General features: G+C 34.3%; 3 protein-coding genes across 4 annotated transcripts; 2 read left to right on the top strand and 1 right to left on the bottom strand.

Annotated features, from left to right (window-relative positions):
• Positions 1-451: 451 nt before the first annotated feature.
• LOC106395072 (glutaredoxin-C9-like) lies at positions 452-1,039 on the bottom strand. Its single transcript, XM_013835601.3, has one exon. The coding sequence runs from the start codon at positions 935-937 to the stop codon at positions 527-529; it is 411 nt and encodes a 136-aa protein (XP_013691055.1). The 5' UTR covers positions 938-1,039; the 3' UTR covers positions 452-526.
• A 12,720-nt stretch (positions 1,040-13,759) lies between these two features.
• Positions 13,760-15,543, top strand: LOC106390187 (syntaxin-61). Of its 2 annotated transcripts, XM_013830597.3 has the most exons (7): positions 13,760-13,963; positions 14,045-14,238; positions 14,310-14,423; positions 14,555-14,668; positions 14,743-14,930; positions 15,010-15,100; positions 15,184-15,543. In XM_013830597.3, exons 2-7 carry the CDS (start codon positions 14,185-14,187, stop codon positions 15,358-15,360), a joined length of 738 nt encoding a protein of 245 aa, XP_013686051.1. In that variant the 5' UTR covers positions 13,760-13,963; positions 14,045-14,184; the 3' UTR covers positions 15,361-15,543. The 2 variants fall into 2 exon arrangements, with proteins under 2 accessions (XP_013686051.1, XP_013686053.1); XM_013830599.3 differs by lacking the exon at positions 13,760-13,963 and having other exon boundaries at positions 14,551-14,668.
• Positions 15,544-15,736: 193 nt separating this feature from the next.
• LOC106394784 (OPA3-like protein) lies at positions 15,737-17,862 on the top strand. The gene is made up of 4 exons (XM_013835342.3): positions 15,737-16,114; positions 16,336-16,470; positions 16,965-17,051; positions 17,343-17,862. Exons 1-4 carry the CDS (start codon positions 15,986-15,988, stop codon positions 17,526-17,528), a joined length of 537 nt encoding a protein of 178 aa, XP_013690796.1. The 5' UTR covers positions 15,737-15,985; the 3' UTR covers positions 17,529-17,862.
• Positions 17,863-19,809: the final 1,947 nt, after the last annotated feature.

The raw sequence follows: 19,809 nt of genomic DNA, 5'->3' as shown, positions 1-19,809 counted from the left end.
TTAGACTATTTATGTGTTGTATGTTATGCTTATGACCAAAGAGGATGTATAATTCTCTCTTGTTATTGTAGTGAAAAAGTTTGATTATGAATAAAAGTAAGTTTGTGTTAAAAAAAAAGAAGGACACAGCTCATAATATTCCATCCCATAAGCACATTTATTTCTTGTTTTGAAAATTCAAAATGGCACGTCATATGTTTTGTCTATTAATGATTATATATATAATTATTATATGTTGTGTTGTCAATTGGACTATATATTACACGTAGAGCTTATTACAGCATATATATGACACTGTCACTATTTTTTTGTAAACTAGCCCAAGTCGCAACGGAGAAATATTACTGACGTTTTTGTATAATTTAATGAATACATATTCTTGTAACTTTCTCAACTCTAGAACCATTCTTTGTTTTTTATCCAGATTATGTAAAGGAAAAACATTAATTCGTTAATAAAACGTAAAAATGAATTAATTATTTACCGAATCAAGATTAACATAAGTTTAAGATTTCATTTGATATATTCACAGCCACAAAGCTCCGACCTCCTTAAGAATTGGAACCAACTCACCGGAGATATGAGTTGCCATAACCCTATCTAACCCTCCAAACAACATCCCTCCTATATAAACCGCCGGTAACATCACCGTTTCTCTGCCGCCTTTGACGCCAATCTTCTCTAGTTCACTCATAACTTCCACTTCCCTCTTCTCATCGATCTCAAGAACCGCCGGATTTACTCCAAGTCCAAAGAGCAGCCTCTTCACAACGAGGCACATACAACATCCTTTCCGTCCAATTACCATAACCGCGTTCTCCTCCACCAACGTCCGAACGCTCTCACCGTTTCCCTGTGTTCTAAGCGGCAGCGGCCGCATAGATTCCGCTGCGGGGATCATAGGATAGTGCCTTGAACAAGAAATTGTTCCTTGCATTTTTTCAAATATGCTTTAAATATGCCAGTAATGAATGGGAAGGTTTAATGTTATATATATAAAGAGAGAAAGGAACATCTTGCGTCAACGATGTTACGTGAGGATGTGCGTCATAGCAAACGTTGGCTGATGCAGATCTACGTCACCGGGTGAGAGTAGACTTAGTCATAGGACAGTGTCTTTATACCGTATCACATGATTCACGCTGACTTTTTGTCATCACTATATTATTCTGATAAAAATCAGCACGTTTTTTATTTCCTTTCGACGTGCTGTGTTACATAAAATTTAGTAATTTAAATCAATAAAGAAATGGGAAAATATTTGTTTTCTTTTGAGTTATTTTGTGTTAGACGGTTGTATAAATAAAGTTTAATTACTGGAAATACTGAATTAGCATGTGACCAGGTAGTGATAGTGGGTGCTTATTGGGATTACCGAGTACCGACCAACGCACCGGAATCACAGGACTATATGTAAACATTTGATAATCTAGTCATTTTATTTAATTATTTAGAGGTCTCGAGTTTATATCTATCATCTATAAATCTCAAAAGTTTTTCTTTATCAAAATTTCCAAATCTTTCAACAGAAATGAAACGCGTGACCTCTAAATACCTACATTTTTGTTTATTGGATTCAACAAGTATATAAAGTAATATATGAATAGGGAAAAGATTAAGGAAGTCTACATTAAGAATGACATATTCCTTAAACTGAACCGGAAAAAATTAAATTTCCAAATTTAATGTTCTGTCAACATTTATGTTAATTACGTACTCAAAAAGTCTTGTAATCAAAATTAAGGGATAGCCCAGAAATTTTTAATACAGTTTCACCAATTTTTGAATATATTTTACAATCACTCAAGATTGCTTATAAATTTTTTATATATGACACTTTGATTTTACAATATAAATTTTTTTATATTTTCCAGTTTCAAATTAAATTTTACTCACATATATAATTGTCTCTAAATAAACCAAAATAAATGCCACAAACCAAATAATTATAGAAGAACATAATTATGAATCGTTTATACATTCCAGACCCTAAAAAATATCATGTATCATTCATAAATCGTAAAGAATATTCAAATTATAACAATATGAATCGTATATATAGTCAAAACCCTATCATTTGTGACTATAAATATCAGATAATCCTATTAATTTCGCATAACATTATAATCCTAGATTTCCAGACAATTATAGAAAGTCTTACATGCAAGGAGGAAAAATAAAGGAAATCCATAATAAAATGATATTTGACTTTAAACTTAATCAGAGATGAATGATATAAATTACCAAATTTAATGTCTGTTACCATTTAATATAATTTCAAAATCAAAAAATCTTGTTGCAAAATTTAAGGGATTGAAAAAATTTAATATGAAATTCCTTTTTGAATGTATTTTACAATCACGCAAGATATTCAATAGATTTTTTATAGACAACATTTTGATTTTACAATATAAAAACGTTTATATTGATGCTGTTAAAATAAATTCCAAAAATAAATTTCATGTATCCCATAATAATCCAAAAATATTAATCAAAATAAATGTCACATAAGGAAGTTTTATAGAAGAACGTAATTCTGATTCGTTTATATTTTCCAGTCCCAAAAAAGGTCATGTTTTATTTATGAATCGTAAAGAACATGAATCTTATAAAACATGAATCGTATATATATAGTCAAAATCCCAACAATTTTTATTAAAAAAAAAATTATGTATGATAGCTTCTATGAAATAATACATCATACACATCGAAGAATCCACTAATATTATACTAAAAATTTGTAAAATAATGAAGCATACACATCGCTCAATCCACTAATATTATGCTAAAAATATAGATAACTATATTTTGCCATTCATTTTGTGGCTATATATGTTTTGTTCGATAATTATTAAAATCCATTGAAGTGAGTAACTATACCTTGAAATGTTTCATGTTATATATGCAAGGCTTCTTCTCACTGATCAAAGAGAGATAATGTTGTAGGCATAACCATCGGTTACGTCTCGCTTTGACCAATAGAAGAACGAAATTTAGCTTACTTATGTTTCCACGCAATAGTTATCTCGGGTATTGTCTACGTTTTTATTAATGCAATCACAACTCATATAGTATAGTAATATAATCTCTTCATATTATTAAATTTAATGAGAAATGACATTATATGTAATTAGTCTAGGCAATAGAAGGCTATTTAATAAAGAGTGTGAGAATGATTCTTATGATGACACATAGGAAATGACATTTTTGTTAATCACACATGGTGATAAGGTTAATTGTTTAAAATGCTCCTCAAATAATAAAAAAGGATATCATTCATAATGATTACTAAGGAATACGGCTAGTGATTGATCTAAGTCTTTGACTTTCAAATTTGATAAAGAAAATACATTTACTGGTAGGCCAAAGTTAGTCATTTGTGACACTTCCAATAGATATTAGAAGCAAATAGTATTTGATTATGACAATAAATGTATGACTGATTAGCCGTCAAACCAACCTCATATTTGATTAAGTAGGAAATATGCTTATATTTAAAGTAAATTGACTGGGAGACATAGGAGAAACTAAATAAATTCAAAAGGAGATTGTATCCTCTTGAAGCTAACCGCTGTGTGCCTTCTTAGATGCATTGCTACTTGGTGGGAGCAGTCTTAGTGTATGTATAGCCACCGGGTCCACATATGGCTCATTAGCATTGTGGGCGTGTCCAAGACTCAGCGTGGATGTAAGTGAAGTTGCTCTGTGTATATTGTCTCCGAGTCCGTTGCTTCCCTGATTTCAAAGAAACAGACATCGTTATATCCTAGGTAAAATAATGATGTTGTGGGCAGTGTTCTAGAAAACTCACATCATCACCAAAGTCTGGGATTGGACGAAGCTGACGTTCATTGAAGATTCAGGAAATGGTAATGGTCTGATGCTTTGAAGTTAAATGAATGGTGTCAATCGAAACTGAAATCGTATAAGTGATGCCCACAACATTGGAAACATCGGAGATGAACGGGGAGCTTGCTTTCCCCGCGGTTCTCAACATTTGTATGGTTGTACCCTATATCGCGATTACCTGTTTTAAATTTGAGAGAATGAACATCACACAATAGTTTATTTATGCAAAGTTTTAGAGCTGTACGCTTACCAATAGATGCTTTGTTTCGGCGGCTTATCAACTTTGTCATTACATGCCTCCGAAAACCTCAACAAACGGACTTCAACGACGTTGTTACAGCGGCCGGCTTTCCAATCGACGATGAAAACGAAGGAGGTTGCCATCGCTGATTAGTGATTCTATAAGGATTATAATGTTTGAGAGGGAGCAAGTGATGCATATCAACGAAGCCTGCTCTCATATTTATAGGTCTAGATTCACTAAACATGGAGGAAGAAGGGGTTGTCATGAATGCGGCGTAGTGGAGGTTGTGGTCTCTGGATCAATGGCGTTAATGAGAAGGGTGATTATGTCGATTGAATGCAACCCCAAACTGTTATGCCGTTGACTGGCCAGAGGGGTGGTGAACATAAAACGTCACAGCAACAACGACACCGTCGAGAGACGTAGGGAAGGAGCGAGCAGGTTATAGATGCTGGATTAGTTTCAGGTGGGTGGCCTGATAATACATTAAGCCACCTCTTATCAGAGAAAGAGAATCGACAAAGGGTCTGAGACGGCGCTTAGGGTTAGGGATGATGAAACAGGATCGATAAAGCAATATAACCCGAACCGTCTCTTATCATATTAACATATTTGGCTGCGAAATGGTTTAAATGGGCTGGGAACCTAACTTAATTTTTTTTTTCAAGCCCAGTCCGGGATGACATGTATGTTTCATTGGCTAAGAATATTTGTTCTCATGTGGCAGTGCTTAAAGAGCTCCAATTTAGCTGCTTTTATATAGTAGTAATTACTAAACCAACTCAATGTTGGTAATCGAATCATATTGTTGTATATATTCAAAAGATAATTGGGTTTTTTTTGCAAATATAACTCAAAACTTGAAGTCAAATACAAAACTAATCCATGTTTTTTTGGAACTTTAACTTGCTTCTTCCACTCTCAAGTTCAGATTATTCACGAAAATGTCATCATTTTTTTTTTCTTTTCGAAAATGAATATTTTACTCTATCACCCTTATCTTCCTCAAGTATTCACAATATTGTTGTTGATATCAATACACCAACCACCATGAAAAACCAATTTGAAGCTCTTAATGCACCTAAAAATCGATTTACACTTTTTTTCTCAATTCTTATGAACTAAAAACAACATCTATTTACTTTCTCTCCATATTCATCCAAAACCCCCAAAATTTTGATTCTAATTTTTTTATGGTTCATAAAGCAATTGAAGGTTATGATTCTCGGTGGGTTACTTTCGTTTGAGCTTATGTGTGCTTGGAAAAGACTTCTGTGTGCTAAGGAAGTTATCTCACTAATTTAAGGTATGAAATCAAGATTTTATCCAGATTTGTTTGCTTAGAAGACTTCCGGGTAAGTCTTCTGGCTGTAGAAGACTTACATGGAAGTCTTCTGGTCAATGCAGAAGTTAGTTTTGCAATTGACTTTTAAATGTGTTTTTTTGAGACGACTTATACTGAAGTCGTCCATTTTTGTTTGTTTAAAAAAACTCGAGAAACCCAGGGACGACTTCCATGTAAGTCGTCTAGGATAAACATGTTAGTTTTGCATTTGACCGGAATGTGTCAGAAATTTGACTTCTTGTAAGTCGTCCAGTAGAAAACCAAAAAATCAATATTTTATTAAAACTAAACGACTTCCACGTAAGTCGTTTCAGGTTAATTTTGCAATTGGAAAATAAAACTTAAAAGTTTAATTTATTCTATACGAGTTACACGAAAGTCGTTCGGTCAACGACTTACACGAAAGTCGTCCAAGTTTTTATTCCGAGATTCTGGTCAAACCTTGCTTATCTTGGACGACTTTCGTATATGTCGTCGACCGGACGACTTTCAAATAAGTCATCTAGAAAATATGTTTTATTTTCCAACTGCAAATCTAACCTGAAACGACTTACATGAAAGTCGTCTAGTTATAATAAAATATTGATTTTTTTGGCTTTCAACTGGACGACTTATGTGTAACTCAAATTTATGACACAATCCAGTCAAATGGAAATCGTCTGTGAATTTTTCGAAAGGTTAAAGATGAGGATGAGGAAGAAGATGATGATATGTGTTTTGAAGATTTCAAAGGGACATATGCTAGTGAAGGAGGAAAATCGAATGCTAACAAGTTCTATGTCAACCAGAGTTTTGCTAGTATGGATGCACTGATTTCAGATATGCGGTTGACAGCGGTGTAGCGTAAGTTTTTCTGTCAATGAAAACTCTCCTTTTGGAAACATGTCGTGTTAATGGTTGTGGATGGAAGCTAAAAGCGAGTGTGAAATATGGGGCAAGCACGTTTTGGGTAACCAAGTATGTGGAAATGCATACATGTTCTGTGGCAGACAGAATCGCTCAGCGGAAACACTGTACTCTGAAGTATATTGGTAGGCTTTTCATAGATCGTGTTGGAATCATTGATGGGTTGAATCCGCAGCATATCAAAGATGCAATGAAGAACATGTTTGGCATGACACTTGATTACACCACTTCATACAAAGCCTTATTATATGCGCAAGAATTGGTGAGAGGATCAGCGGAAGATGGGTATGAACGACTGCCTTTATATTTGAAGCAAATCAAAGCAGCAAATCCGGGTTTAGTCACTGGTATAGAACTTGATTCTCCGAATATATTTAAGTATCTATTTCTCTCATTTGGAGCTTCTATCCGAGGTTTTCAGTATCAGAGAAGGGTTATTTTGGTGGATGGGACTCACCTAAGTGGGAAGTATGACTGTTTATGTTAGTTGCAGCCGCATGGTAATTTTCAGATATTTCCATTGACTTTTGGGATCGTAGATGATGAAAATGATGAATCTTGGGAATGGTTTTTCACAAAATTGGCGAGTTGTGTATCTGATGAGTATCCTCTGGTGATAGTCTCCGACCGGCACGCGTCCATTAAGAGTGTGTGTGATAAGGTGTTTCCTTGGGCTACCTGAGGAATATGTTATTATCACCTTCAACAGAACATTGTCCAAAAGTATAAAGGGAAGCATCTCTTGTACTTGGTGAAAGGTGCTGCTTATGCTCATACACTTTACGATTTTTACCGTTACATGGATGAGATAAAGAGTGCAAACTCGGAACTTGCAACGTATTTGGAGAATGCCGACATGACCCTGTAGTCAAGGGTTCATTGTCAGGGAGACCGGTACAACATAAAAAAGAGCAACATCGCTGAATCTATTAATTCTGCAATGAAGCGAGCTAGAGGATTTCCGATTCAATTCCTGTGGGAGTTCATAAGGGACAAGTTATCAGGGTGTTTTTGGAAAAGGAGAGAAGATGCTTTGAGTCTCACAACTCAACATAGTCGGGGGGGGGGGGGGGTTGAATACTTACTTGTTGTTCGATCGGAGATAGCAGATACGATGTCTGTCCAACAAATTGATGGATGGCGATTCTTTGTGAAAGGTGGAAAAAAGACTGTGTTGTTGATTTGGAACATCAAAAGTGTGATTGTGGTATCTATGCAGTCAAGAAAATACCTTGCTCTCATGCTATAGCAGCTGGATCATATGTTGGTTTGCATATCTCCACACTTGTATGCCTGGTCTACTCAAATGATACTTTGTTTGCAAGATACTCAGAGAGTATATATCCTTGTGTTGGATAACAAGTTGAGGCACACACATGCTTTCCTCCGGAAGTAAAGCGTGGTCCGGGGAGACAGAAGAAATCAAGGTGAAAATCTTGGTTGGAGCTATCTAGGATGAGAGGACGCACACCCCAGAAGCTACACATGGTTTATAGGTGTTCGGTCTGCAAAGAAACTGGCCATACGCGTCCACAATGTAAGAACTGACGTGGACGACCTTCTTGTTAGTCGTCTAGAAGACTAAACTCTTCGAAGACCTTATTACTAGTCGTCCGGAAGACTTAACTCCTTCTGATTAGCCGTCCAGAAGAATATATATCTTCTTATATGTTATGACTTTATGTTATGAACTTATCTGTGTATCAACTTCTCTGTATTAAGAATTTATGTGTTATGGGTTTATGTGATATGAATTTATATGTGTTTTGAACTTATATGTGTTATGAAGTTTCCCTTTTTATTGTAAAATTGCAACTTAAAAAGACAACAAGTCCACCATTAAATTAGATTATTCGAAAGGTTACTGCACTACCAAACTAATTTCCTACGAAATGTAGTTTGGTAGGAGGATAGGTTACAAAAAACTACATCATATCCTGATCGTGTTACAAAAAACAACATCTTTCCTAATCTATCATACAAAAGCACAATTCAAGTACAAATAAAACATCATACATCATTAGCCTTGCTCGTCATAAGTTCCCATGTCTCATCATTGTCTTCGTTCTCTTTTGAATGACATCCAGGAGTCTACTTAAATATATCCAACGCCATCTTCTCCCTTATAGCCTTCTCGTTCTTATTGCAAGACTCTGGAGGAAATGACATCCCAAGAGCATGACATTCGATGTACTTCAGAGTGAACACGCCACAATCACCAGCTTGGCACTGAGGTACTCCAATGGTAACTCTCTCATATGTGTATGGCCCCAGTGTGTGTTGGACACGTTGTTCATCAGAGCTAGAGCACTCAACAAGCAGATAATGGCGTGTTCACTCTGATGTACTTCAGAGTGAACACGCCACAATCACCAGCTTGGCACTGAGGTACTCCAATGGTAACTCTCTCATATGTGTATGGCTCCAGTGTGTGTTGGACACGTTGTTCATCAGAGCTAGAGCACTCAACAAGCAGATAATGGACCATTGTGACAAAAGGCTGCATTACCACATCGAGATCTTCACAGCTAATATGTGATATAATGATGTCCCAGACGACTATGTGCTTCTTAGGGATCGAGATCCATATAGCAATCCAATGCTCATTCCTGAAGTTTACTGGCGCATAAATATCATTAACATCCAACCCCCAAATCTTCATAGATTGGCAAAATGTTGGTACTATGTCTGCATGATAATTCCACGCCCCACCAGGGAGTCTTCTTCCTAAACCGTTGACATCGCCCTTGTCGCTCTTAAATTATGGGTACTTGTGGGACTACTGCCGAGAAAATGCATGATCAAGAAAGCACATTTTCTCGCTCCTGAAATGTTGTGGATTATCTTGGTATTGTTGCCTCAGTAAATTAATAAAAGCATTCATATGCTGCATATAAAACAATACAAGTCAGAGAGTCTTATCAGAAGACTTATGAGACGACTTAGCCGTAAGTCGTATGTTAAGTCTTCTAAAGAAGACATAACAAAAGACTTACTGGTAAGTAAATATCAGAAGACTTACCCCGTAGTTCAGCCATGCTAAGGGGATTCAGAGATGTGATAAAACTGACTTGGACATCTACGTGGTTTTTTGTCCAGAGGTGTTTTATAATAACTGTAAACACAAAATATAGATAAACAAACATTTTTGTAGGCTAAAGGAAGCCATTATGGGACATTCTCTCACTTACGGATCAAGTTTCACCCAGTCAGTGAGTACCTTCGACATCTTCTTGTCAACGGGTGCAAAAGAATTATAGCCTTGGCAAACCCTTTTGTTTGGAATGATCAGTTTGGTAGTGTTGTTTCCCTTAAAAAGAGATTGATGTGAGACAGCAAGTTTCCTTTCTCGCTCACTCTTTCCACGAACATATTCCATAGCCTTAACCTCTTTGTCTGAGCTTCCCCCTGTTGTACATCTGAAACAATGGGCACTCCTTTGTCCAATACAAGAACACTAGGTTCACCACTCTATTCTAGAGGTTTCACCTCGGGCTCCTTTGCTATCACAAGACTCAGCTCTTTCGAGGAACTCGGTTCTTGGGCGTCATTATGTTCTCCTTTCACTCCATTCACGCTTTCACTCTGCAATTTTGATGTACAAGATGGTTTTATAAAATATTAACCAAATATTCAATTCACACATCAAATAAAATATTAACCAAAGATCCAATTCACACATTAAATAATAACCAAAGATCCAATTCACACATGTTATGACATACAATGGTTCATCCATGCACACACAAGAAACAAAGCACATCAGTCATTATTCCTAACACTTTGCCTAGTGATTCTCTTCTCTGTGAATTTGGGAGAGGTTTTGTTACTAACCTCGGGTTCGTGCCCACGTTTAGGCGGACTTGAAGCTGTGATTTGAAGATCATTAGATGTAGTCCCTTTTTTGGTGATTCCCACCTTCTTCTCCATAACTTCCATCATATCCCACAACAACTTGATCTCCTTAAGGCACATCCCAAACCCATCCCTCATGACATCATCTATGTCCCTGAAGCTTTTTTCAATCTGCTTTTTGGTCATACCACCAACAGTCGTAAAAGCCTCTGAACGAGCCTCTGTAGGAGACACTTTACTAGCCTCTGCACACGCCTCAACAGACTTTCTCTTTACGAGTCTATTTACGAGGTTTCTTCCGAGGTCTTCCACTTTTTTCCTTCACACCACTCTCTATCTCCGCTGCACTCACTTCCTTCCCAGCAATCCATGGTCCACTTCCATCTAAGTTTCGCATTAAACATGGCTTTGATTATGTTCCCCGCGGCCGAGTCCTCTACATCAAAGTCCCATCGTGGAAATATTTCACCAAAGTCCTTTTGAACAAATTTGATCACGCTATCTGCAGTAAATAAAAGATATCAACTTAGATATTTGACGGATTAGCAAAGACTGAGGTCTTCCAGAAAAGACTTCACAGAAAACTTTAAATTAAGTCGTCTACAAAGTCTTTCAGAAAAGACTTCGCAGAAGATTTATAATTGAGTCACCCAGACGTCTTCTATGAAGTCTTAAGTCATCTGGAAGACTTCCAGAGTGTAAGACTTCGTAGAAGACTTCCTGGAAGTCGTCTGAATTATCTTTCAGTATTACACTACAACAATCGTCGTCTACAGATCTCAAAATCTTGTTAAGCATGCAGATCTGAATAAATAGAAAAACTGTTTCTTTAAAAGATGGATGACTTACAATCGGAGAAGATATGGTCTCCTACGACACCAGCGGTGACAGATCAGCAAAAATTGACGGGAAAAGAAGAATCAAGACTACGATTTTTAGGGTTTTACGGCGGCTAAACGCCTTAAGACAAGAGAAATAACTTACCCGCGGCGGAGTTCAACGAGATGCGGTTTCAGATCTGAAAAAAGGAAGCAGATGATCAGTTTAAACTACTAAAATACTCTACGACATGAAGGAGAAACAAGATTCGTCGAAAGAGAAAAGATTACCGGCGGTGAGAATGACGGAATACGAGAGGTTACCGGCGGAGAGAACGATGGAATACGAGAGATTACCGGCGGTGAGAAATCAGAGCGTCGCCTTCGTAATCGCCTTTGGAGAGAAACGGCGCTAGTGTTTCGAAAAGTTGTGAAAAAGTTAAAAAATAGTATTTAAATGTCCGGTAAACCGGTTAAGTTTAAAAGTACATTGGTAAAATTAAAGGTTCGGTCCGGTATGGACGACTTTTCTCTAAGTCGTCTAGTTTAAATTCACCAGACGACTTACATGGAAGTCGTCTAGACCCTAAACACAACCCCTAAACTAAATTAACTAACAAAACACTTCATAAAATCAAATTAAACTTAAAAATGTTTACTATACACATAAATAATCGCATGTAGGTAAAAATTTTATTTTTCAAAAAAACATATAAGCTTTCCAAAATATAACCCTAGGAATACATACAATACTACAATATATGTTGTCAAACCCTAGACCAAAGAATATCATGATTTACTACTTTCACTCATCTATGTTGAAAACAATTTAATTTTATTATATCTTAATTTATATCACTTAAAACTATTTATAATTACATGATTTTAATTTTTCACTTATCAAAATACTTTTTACAGAATTTATAAATTATTTTTAAGATCAACTATACCAGAAGACTTCTTTGGACGACGTATAACATCTCAGAAGACTCAGAAGACTTTCTGGGGCTATATATGTAAACAGAATTCTGTTTTTTTGTTTGGTCACAAGAGGATGACTGTAATTTCGCAAGGCTTTTGGGTTACTTTTGCATTTGATTCAAGTTTGGGTATACTTTTGCGATCAAAATCTTTTGAATCATATATGGTAAATTTCGATAATTTCAAAATTTCCAAACACAATAGAACAGAGAGAAGTCTAATGTAATCATGTAATCAGTAATACACCGGATCTTATCATAGTTTTGAATTGGTAAATCTTAGCTGAGAGTGGTATTATGAGACGTGATTTTGTGAGAAGTAGTTGAGTCTCTCTTTTAAACCATTAGAATAATTAAAAGGATTTTCACGCGAATGTTGTAGTCAGAATTTTCCGCGTAGTGGTAGGGCTGGGCACAAATACTCGTTACTTGTCTTATATCCGTTACTTGATCAGTATTCGCCTTATTTTTTCAAGTACTCGTCGTTGCCAAGGCAAGTATCAAGTCATTGAGTTTTGTACTTGCAAGTATAAGGCAAATAACAAGTATTACAAAAAAAGTTATGACTCACCTTGATATTACTCATTACTTGTTTTACGACTGATAAAATGATAACGAAACCATAAAAACCAAAGCCCTAAACAGATATTTATTTATTGTAAGAAGTAAACAATACTTTCATATTGAAATATATGTATTAAGTTTCTTCTTCTTTTTATATTAGGTGCAAATATTTTATTTATAATAACTTTCGTTTTTTTAACAAGTCGAGTAAATAAAACTAACTTTCATAACCTTGTCTCATAGATTATTATCTATCAAGTAATTCGTAGAAACTTGAAAATATATCTAAATAATTAATAAGTACTTGTAAGTAGTAAATACTCGAACAAGGTAAGTAAATTGCAAATAACATATTTTTGGACAAATATTCGAAATAACAAGTATTTTATTTCCGACAAATCAAATACAAGTCAAAAAATTCATTACTCGTTCAAAGCAAATCATGTATCAAGTATACGTAAAAAAACAAGTACTCACCTTGCGCCCACCACTACGCAATGGAGCCTTATTAATAATGCACACAATAAAAAGAAATACTAGAAGATCCCCCACAAAGAACCATCTTCTTCTCCTGGACGGTAGAAAAGTCGGTATACGTTAGCACCAAGCCAACAAATTAGTTCACTTTGACGTCATTGCTTTTTACACTCACGTAACCCATTTCATCCTCTATTATTGGGTCATTTAAAACGTTTTAAAGTTCTTCAGGACTCAAAAGCCCTTTTCCAATTGCATCGTTCCACTAAATCCTGAAATGGAAGTGTTGACATCCAACGTCATAAAACGTTTAAAATAAAAGGGTTTAAAATGCATGTCCACCAATAATTGTATACACTTTCAAGCAAAATAATTTTAAATAAAAATAATATTCTTAAAAAGAGTTCTAGTAAACAAAGTATTCTAAAATGTTGATAGTGAATCCGAAAATGTGTACCTAAAATATGGTAAAACGCACTAGTCTCCAAAATACAAAATACAGTATTACTGCGTAGAATTCTAATACTTGCTAGAAATTACAATTGCTTTTCCTTGAGAACTTTATTATTTTTCACAGTAAACAACAACAAAAAAAAAAAAAAACAACAACAACAGCGATCAATCAAAATGGTATCAAAATTTGTTTTTAACGACCTTCTGTATACATGAACCCTCTCAATAATTTTGCTGTTAAAACAAAACAAATTAAGGCTTTTACGGTTAGTTATTGGGCTTTGTGATCTTCTCCAGGTAGGCCCAAAGTTAAGCAGTCTGTAGATCCTCCTCCGCCAATAACCCAAACCGCAGCAGCAGCAGCAGGAGGTGGTGCTTTTCGCTGTGTCAGAGCAGATTTACTTCCACCGCCGTTCTTTCTGCTTACTCGATCTGCACCGCCTCCGTCTTCCGATTAATCTCCTCCTCCCAGGTAAGCAAGCAACCCCTCCTTCAATCCTCCTCTTACACTATCCCATGTCGTTTCTAAACGCAATTTTTCTTTCTTTCAAAGGTTTAGCATCGATCTGATAATTCTACCATAGAAAGTTTCAACCTTGAGATCTTCCGAGTTGATCATCGTCCCAATTGTTAGAATCTGGGATTTGATTGTATTGCTCAATCAGCTCGACCCACCCATCCTTCGATTACGCAATGTCTTCAGCGCAAGATCCTTTCTACATTGTTAAAGAAGAGATTCAGGATTCTGTAAGCTGTTTCTTTGGGTTAGATTCTAAGGACATTGATTGATGTTTGGTAATGGATGATGCTTTTGTTAGATTGATAAGCTGCAATCTGCATTCCACAAATGGGAGCGTATCTCTCCAGGCATGGGGGATCAAGTTCATGTCACCAAGGAGCTTCTTGCTAACTGTGGAAGCATTGAGTGGCAGGTACTTGTATTTACTCAATCACTAACACTACTAGCTCACCTTGTACAATGTATAGGCTCTTGTTTAGTAGAAGAAGTTTTCAAATTAGAGTCATTTCCATGGCTATTGAAGCTGTTTTTACTGATAGGAAGGTAGATGAGCTGGAAAAAGCGGTTAACGTAGCAGCAAAAGATCCTGCCTTGTATGGAATTGATGAAGCTGAGCTTGAAAGACGGAGGAGATGGACTAGTAACGCTAGGACACAGGTATAAGTTGTTATGAATCATACTACTGCTTTAGAGAGTGGCATAAGTTGACATGTGCGAGACAATTACGATAGGTGCGGAATGTGAAGACTGGTGTGCTAGCTGGTAAGGGTAGTGCTGGAGCTGGCAATGCAAGTGAAGTGCGGAGAGAGCTAATGAGAATGCCAAACTCGAGTGAAGCAAGTAGATACGATCAGTATGGAGGAAGAGACGATGACGGTTTTGTGCAGTCAGAGTCAGATAGGCAAATGCTGTTGATAAAGTAAAAGCTCTTTCATTTTTGTCTATTTATTTTGCAATCTCTTCTTTGCTTGACAATCAGCTTGTTGCGGCAACTTCAGGCAGCAAGACGAAGAGTTGGACGAGCTGAGTAAAAGTGTAGAGAGAATTGGAGGAGTGGGGCTTACTATACATGATGAACTCGTTGCACAGGTTAGTAAAATATGAGAAAGAAAGATAAAACATCTTGAAAGAAGAGAAACATCAAAGTTTTGTTTGGGTGTGGGGTGGTGCAGGAGAGAATAATAGATGAACTGGGTACGGAGATGGACAGTACAAAGAACAGGCTACACTTTGTACAGAAAAAAGTGGGGATGGTGATGAAGAAAGCAGGAGCGAAAGGGCAGATGATGATGATATGTTTCTTGCTCGTCTTGTTCATCATCCTCTTCGTTCTCGTCTTCTTGACCTAAGACGGTCTTTTGATGTTACTTTTGTTTTATGTTTTGTGGTGAAACAGAAAGGAACATATTTACATAAAAAAGTTGTCTGAATATTCATCTTATCAAAAATCCAACCCCAAATGTATTTTTGTTTTGTAACTCGGGATACTTGTTGGAGATTGAAAGTCTATATATTTTTGTTGTGTGGTCTGATTAACACAATCTAATCTTTATCAAGGAATCAAACCCCATTTGGTTGCAAATCAGAAGAATTAGAACATTGCTGCTAAAATCTATAGTGAAGTCAAATCAAAGATATGATCATTAAAAAAAAAAACATTTACTTGGCAAAGTAGTGTTTGGTTTCCGTCAAAATGGGTGTAAACTAAAATATAAAATAGTCAACAAATGGAACTTGGGAAAGAAGAAGAAGAAGAAGGGTTCCATTTGAGAAATAACCAAATAGATATTAAATAAATACAAGACAGAGTAGACTTGTCTTTCTTTCTTCTTCATCATATCAAGATCCTGCAGAATTCGAAAAACCTTTGACCTCTTAAGAATTCGAATCATAACTTTGTGCATTGAAGGAATCATAAATTTTGCTCACCAGGCTTTAGTCAGCTGAGTTTGTTAGTTGGGAAGAAGAAAAGAGATGGTGCTTCCGTTGATGAAACTGGGTACTCTATTGGTCAAAACCGTGAGTAAGCCCTTAGCTAGTCAGCTTAAGCACCAAGCCAAGGTTCATCCCCAGTTTCGTCAGTTTATCATCAACTTCGCTCAGGTGATCCTTTGCAATCCTCTTTTTCTTCTACTTCAACTTAGCTCTGATCTTGATTTTCTGAAAAAACATTCGTCTTGCTTTTGTAATCTGATCGTGTCTCATTAGTTTCTGGGATTTGTTGGTTTTTAGGTTTTGGATAATAGTGATTGTTGAAAGTTAAAACATCTTTTTCTTTGGTTTTCTCTATAAATTGATATGTGTTTGTTGAAAATGTGAAACAGAGAAACCATAGAATAACGACGCAAATGCAAAGAAGGATATATGGGCACGCCACTGATGTTGAGATTCGTCCCTTGGACGAGGACAAGGCTGTGCAAGCTGCTGTTGACCTTATTGGAGAGCTCTTCATCTTTGCCGTACTCTCTCTCTCTCTCACTATTTTCACTCGCTTATTCTTTTAGCTCATGAATTAGTTCCACAATTTTGCTTATGGTCCCGTCTATGTGAAAGGCCTCACGAAAATTTGTTCTTTTTTACCTTCTCAAGATGTTTAGGGAAAGCAAAACTTAGAGCAAAAAACACTAAACAGCTTATTTTATACAACTCTTTTCATGGCATTGTCGATTAATGAGAAATGGTTTAGTCTCACTTACTCATTATCTGTATGATGATGTTACTTTCGGTACTGTAGCCTTGTTTTAGTTCCTCTTGTTTTCATAGTAAGTTTTGTCTGATAGCATAAGGCGCCTGCCTCCTTGTGACTGATTCTTTCTTAGTTTCTTCCATGAGAAGTCTCACTTTGGTTTGAGTAGTGGGAGATGGTGTCAAACTCAGATATAATTAAAAATATAGCCGCTCTTGAGTTCATTCTTCTATGCTATTCTGGAACTAATAGATTATATATGAGCAGGTGGGTGGAGGCGTTGTTATTTTTGAGGTTCAAAGAAGTTCACGCTCAGAAACTAGAAAAGAGGAAGCGCGTAAGCAGGAGCTAGAGGTAACACCTTTCTGTAAAGATAAATTGTGCCACATTTAAAATATATTTTCTCTTGTGCTGGTCAGGATTTACATACTGTTAGTTAGTAACTGAGAGTGGGATGCATATATGTGCATCAGAGGATTAATTTATCTGCAACATTCTTGTCAATAGTTAAACCAAGTAGGATTCTACTAGTTAAGAAACCGGGGGCAGACTTGTGTGTTTGTTGAAAACAACAAATGAGATAGAAGGAATAATAGTGTTGAGGTTTGGTTATTGAGACTGATGAATCTTTTTGGGCATTTACAGGAATTGAGAAGAAAAGATGAAGAAATTGAAAAGAAAATTGTGGATCTTCAGAGCAGACTAGCTGAGGTTGAACAACTTGCCCAGGCACGTGGACTGACGGGTATGTTCAAGTTAAGACAGCAACCCAATGCTACTAAGGGTAGCGATAAACCAGCTGATACATCCGCTCAATCATCATCATCTTAATCATTCTCCAAGACTCATCCAAAGTTAACAACAAATACAGTAATGATTCTTTTAAGGGGGAGGACGAGTTTCCGATTCTTTCCTCCACATTCTTGTAAATCGACCATCATATATGCATATACTGTATCACCATCATTCTGCGTTATAACAACTATCTAAGTCAAATTTGGTGACAAATAAAAAAGTTTTGATGTTGAGGTTGTGGAGCTCATGCTACTTTGTCTTTTCAACATTCGTTTGCTTAGATTTTGGTCTTTTAAGACCCTTTTCGGAACATAAATATTTGATATGCTTTATATGTTCTTATTAATAAAAAAAAGTGTACAGTACAAAACTGTAGCCTGTCATACTTTCCAAATTTTTGGATTATTCTTTGTAACATATTCATAAATACGCTAAATAATAAATTCACTAACTTTGAATTGAATTACAGTAAAACATAATACAATTTGATAATATAATAAATGTTATGAAATATTTATATACAAATTAATAATTAATATATATGAAGTTATCAAAATATTCACAATATATTTTATAGTTTATTTTTATTCATCATAATGTTTATCTTTAATTTGTATAAAAACTTCAATATATTTAGACGTTATTTTATCATTTTAAACCTAAAATACATATATACTTATGATAAATTTATTTATATATTAGTACAGTAAAACCTCTATAAATTAATATTCGATAAATTAATAAATTTCGTCGGTCCCAACTTGGGCCGGTTCAAAATTTGACACAAATCGATAAAATAATAAGATAATATTTTTTTAAAAAATTCTATGTAAATATATGGTCCCATTGAAATCATAAATTAATAATTTATATATGTACATATTTTATATAAGTAAGAACCTATTATTATATTATTTATTTTATATTCACAATAAAAGTTTCTTTATATATTCTTAACACTTAATATAGTTTTGATGATATTTAGTAATATTATATCTAAAACTACATTTAAGTTCTATGCAATATATATTATATACACCAAATCATATATATATAATTAATATAAATGTCAAATTTTAAAAGATAACAATTAATGTCTATACAATAAAATAAAATATTTATCTTATTTTAAAATAAATATATCTTAAAATAAAAAATCTAAATAAGAAAACTTTTGTAAATTAATATCTATATAAATTAATAAAATTTCAAAGTCCTAACATTATTAATTTATATAGGTTCTACTGTAATTGAATAAAAGCAACACAATCAATAATATTAAAACATAGGCAAATTTTATCTACTTGCAAGTAGTATAGGTTGGACCATTTAATTGATTTAGTTTTTATTATTTTGCATACAACAAACTTTGTTAGCATTAAATATACACAGAATCTCAACATATTGTTTAAATATTTTTTAAAATAAGATCAAAAGATATTATTGAGTATCTTTGATTCTTTTCTAACATTGCATTTTAAAAATATCTTTCAATTTCTTTATATTTAAAATATAGATATTTATTGTTTTAATATTTATGTTAAAGAATAATATTCGTAATTATTTTTAATTTTATTACATATGAATATTAATTCATTTTGATTTATCGAATAAGAAATAAAATTTCTATAATATTTATATATACACAATTCATATTCATTATTAAATTATTACAGTAAATCATATATATATATATATATATATATAACATAACTTAATCTATTTACTGACTGGTTTATAAGTTATAAATTGAAAGAATTACATATACATAATAATAACATATATTCATACAGTTTACAACATACTTCAATTTATTAATGAAAAATATTAAAATAAGATATTTAAAATAATAAATCATTTTATATTCAATATATATAATATTAAATTAGAATATTAAAATATAATCTAATATAATTGAATTTGATAAATACAATACTAAATTAGTTGACATTAATATTATTTGATTATATGGTATATTGAATTATATATTATGATTTACAATTACAATTTCTTGCAACTATTTCATTAAATGTAAACATTTATCAAGTATGAGACGGGTTCAACGCCATATAATTAATTTATATTATAATAAATATTGAATTAATATTATAATAGAAAAAAAAATTTCATATTATAAGCATGGTTCATGCTAGGATATAATACATCAGTTTTGGTTTTAATTTGTATCACATCATAAAACCCATAAAGTAATCATATATATTAGGATTCGGGTTATATTACTATGGTTTGCGGATTATATCCAAAGTTAATCCAAAATTTAAAAGCAAAAGATAAGAAGTAAATACTTATTTATATA

Source organism: Brassica napus, chromosome C7, assembly GCF_020379485.1.
Source record: "Brassica napus cultivar Da-Ae chromosome C7, Da-Ae, whole genome shotgun sequence".
Classification (NCBI taxonomy): domain Eukaryota; kingdom Viridiplantae; phylum Streptophyta; class Magnoliopsida; order Brassicales; family Brassicaceae; genus Brassica; species Brassica napus.
Note: the sequence above shows the minus strand (reverse complement) of the source record. Positions and strands in the feature narration are given on the sequence as shown.

Excerpts from the sequence above, each read along its gene's own strand:
- LOC106395072 (XM_013835601.3), bottom strand. The coding sequence starts at position 937 with ATGCAAGGAACAATTTCTTGTTCAAGGCACTATCCTATGATCCCCGCA.
- LOC106390187 (XM_013830597.3), top strand. The coding sequence starts at position 14,185 with ATGTCTTCAGCGCAAGATCCTTTCTACATTGTTAAAGAAGAGATTCAG. Across the intron at positions 14,239-14,309 it reads AAGAAGAGATTCAGGATTCT|ATTGATAAGCTGCAATCTGC; the intron begins GTAAGCTGTTTC and ends TGCTTTTGTTAG. Across the intron at positions 15,101-15,183 it reads ATGATGAACTCGTTGCACAG|GAGAGAATAATAGATGAACT; the intron begins GTTAGTAAAATA and ends GGGGTGGTGCAG.
- LOC106394784 (XM_013835342.3), top strand. The coding sequence starts at position 15,986 with ATGGTGCTTCCGTTGATGAAACTGGGTACTCTATTGGTCAAAACCGTG. Across the intron at positions 16,115-16,335 it reads TTATCATCAACTTCGCTCAG|AGAAACCATAGAATAACGAC; the intron begins GTGATCCTTTGC and ends AATGTGAAACAG. Across the intron at positions 17,052-17,342 it reads CGCGTAAGCAGGAGCTAGAG|GAATTGAGAAGAAAAGATGA; the intron begins GTAACACCTTTC and ends GGGCATTTACAG.